The 2727-nt window shown below is 39.1% G+C and overlaps 1 protein-coding gene across 1 annotated transcript; it reads left to right on the top strand.

Moving 5' to 3' along the window:
* The first annotated feature begins 483 nt into the window (after positions 1-483).
* Positions 484-1618, top strand: LOC122345922 (C-X-C chemokine receptor type 2-like). The gene has a single exon (XM_043240456.1). The coding sequence runs from the start codon at positions 581-583 to the stop codon at positions 1478-1480; it is 900 nt and encodes a 299-aa protein (XP_043096391.1). The 5' UTR covers positions 484-580; the 3' UTR covers positions 1481-1618.
* The last annotated feature ends 1109 nt before the right edge of the window (positions 1619-2727 follow it).

Below are 2727 nucleotides of genomic sequence, written 5' to 3'. Positions count from 1 at the left end.
CACACACACACACATATTTCTGCCTTTGTATTTAACTTTGACCTTCATGACTTTGCGTATCTCTCTTATGCTCACACAGCTATCTTACACACTAACAAAAGTTAAAGAGGTGAAATCACATATGACCCCTTCCACTTATCACAACTGAAAAAAACTAAAGTGAATCTAAAGTGATCCAAATTTTCTAAACGTATAGGGCTAATTTGGCTAATCAGTGTATTCCCTACAGAACAGTTGTCAAAAAGAAAGCTGTCAAAAAGAAACGCTTATTCAAAAACAAAACTTCTCATAAACATGATCTCTTGTAAACTGGTTTGTAGAAGACTGTAATACTGTAAATTTTTGTCTAAATAAAAGTAAAAATAAAAAATAATAATAAAAGGCGTTGAGGCGTTAGGCTTCTGTGCATGTGCACCCTCCTAAACAGACATTATTGCATTACATTTTTAGATGTTAAAAAAAGGAAGTGCTACTTAAAAACCACATTCATGCACCTTAAACAGCTAGCCTGAGAATAAAACCAGTCCTCTTTCTTAGCTATTGCTAGACGAACCTTTGTATTCATATCACCAACTGCCAGATGAAGATGGAGTACCAGAACATTTCTAACAGCTCTCTGTTTGCCCGTGCCTCAGTGGAGGAGCTGGTTTCCAGCACCGTTCTGGGACTGTGCTGTGCTCTGGGTGTACCAGGTAATACAGCGGTGATGGTCATGCTTGCCCAACATTTAAAGGAGGGCAGTTTCACCCCAAAACTGATGCTGAGTCTGGCCGTCTCTGATCTGCTGAGTCTGATTTTTCTGCCTGTGTGGATCTATGCGCTTCTTAACGGCTGGGTTTTTGGCCGAGGGTTGTGTAAGTTACTTTCCTACATAGTGTACTGGAGCCTTTACAGTAGTGTGCTTTCTGTCACCTTGTTGAGTGTGCAAAGGTTCCTGCAGGTGCTGTATCCACAGCGATGGGCGAAGCTTGGACAGAAGGGCCAAAAGGGACTGATTTTTGGAATATGGATATCAAGTGGAGCTCTGGGTTCTTATGCTCTTTATTTCCGAAACGTGAAGCAGAAGATGAATGGGCTTCTGGAGTGTCATCAGGATTATAGAAATAATCCAGAAAAACTAGCCGTCTTACTAGTTGAGACTCTAGTGATGTTTGTTGTGCCTCTCCTCAGTCTGTTGTTCTTCTACCTTCGACTTTATCAACGGATACATCAGTCAGCTTCCTTCAAAAGCCACAGGTTTACAAAACTGGCCGTCAGAATTGTAGTGGTCTTCTTCATATTTGGGACCCCGTGTATGATCAACAATTTTGTCTTAATGGCATTGTCATGGAAAACAGCTGTAAGCAATAATATAACCGGGGCTCTTTTCTTTATCAACAGTTGTGTGAACCCCTTTCTTTATGCCTTTTCAGCTCGAACGCTGCGGTGCAGAAGAAAACAACATTTGGATGAGCCACAACATCAGAATGAAACCGAGTAAACCCCTTAACTAAGAATGTGCACATTCTTTGGTCTTTCGACAAGGTCAAAATATTCTTATGCAATTTTTTTTTTCTTATTTTACCTAAAAGGAAGTGCATACAAAGCTTTTCATCATACTCATTTCCTCAATTTGTGCATCCTCAGTTTGAATTTTTTTGTACAGGTTTGTCTTACAGTGTAACCAGTGTACTAATATGGCTTATGCTTTAAACTTGACTGTGTATAAATATGTTATACTCAATAAATATTTTTAGGTTGTTGTAGTATCTGTGGCAAAATATTCAGAAAATATATTTTCTTTGCAAGAAAAGGGTCATTATTTATATAAGCATTCAGGGTTGGCTGAAGATAAAAACTAAACAGACATACAGGTGCATCGCAATAAATTAGAATGTTGTGCAAAAGTTCATTTCAGTAATTTAACTCAAATTGTGAAACTATTAAAAATAAATACTGAATTAGTTGGTTCTTTTGATTGCGATGATTTTAGCTTACATTTAACAAAAACCCACCAATTCACTCAACAAAACAGAATACTTCAATTAAAAACATTTTTAGTAAATTGTTGGGCTTCTGGAAAGTGCGTTCATTTACTGTCCATGAACTCAATACATGGTAGGGACTCCTTTAGCTTTAATTACTGCCTCAATTCAGCGTGGCATGGAGGTGATCAGTTTGTTGCACTTCTGAGGTGGTATGGAAGCCCAGGTTTCTTTGACAGTGGCCTTCAGCATTTTTGGTCTCTCGTTTGTCAGATTCCTCTTAACAATACCCCATATAATCTCTATAAAGGTTCAGGTCTGTTGAGTTTGTTGGCCAGTCAAACACACCAACGCCATCATTTAACCAATATATTGGTGCTTCTGGCAGTGTAAGCAGGGGCCAAATTCTGCTGGAAAATGTAATCAGCATCTTCAAAAAGCTGATCAGCAAAAGGAAGCATGAAGTGCTCCAAACCTTCTTGGTAAATGGGTGCAGTGATGTTGGTTTTCAAAATACACAATGGACCAACACCAGCAAATGATATTGCACCCCTAATTATCACAGACTGGAAACGTAGCACTTGACTTCAAGAATCTTGGGCTATTAGCTTCTCCACCCTTCCTCCAGACTCAGACCTTGGTTTCCAAATGAAATACAAAACTTGCTCTCATCTGAAAATAGGACTTGGTACCACCGGGCAACAGTCCAGTTCTTCTTCTAGCCCAGGTAAGACACCTCTGACATTATCTGTGGATAAGGAGT

This window comes from Puntigrus tetrazona, chromosome 5 (genome assembly GCF_018831695.1).
Source record: "Puntigrus tetrazona isolate hp1 chromosome 5, ASM1883169v1, whole genome shotgun sequence".
Classification (NCBI taxonomy): Eukaryota; Metazoa; Chordata; class Actinopteri; order Cypriniformes; family Cyprinidae; genus Puntigrus; species Puntigrus tetrazona.
This window is presented reverse-complemented; position numbering and strand designations above follow the sequence as displayed.

Excerpts from the sequence above, each read along its gene's own strand:
- LOC122345922 (XM_043240456.1), top strand. The coding sequence starts at position 581 with ATGAAGATGGAGTACCAGAACATTTCTAACAGCTCTCTGTTTGCCCGT.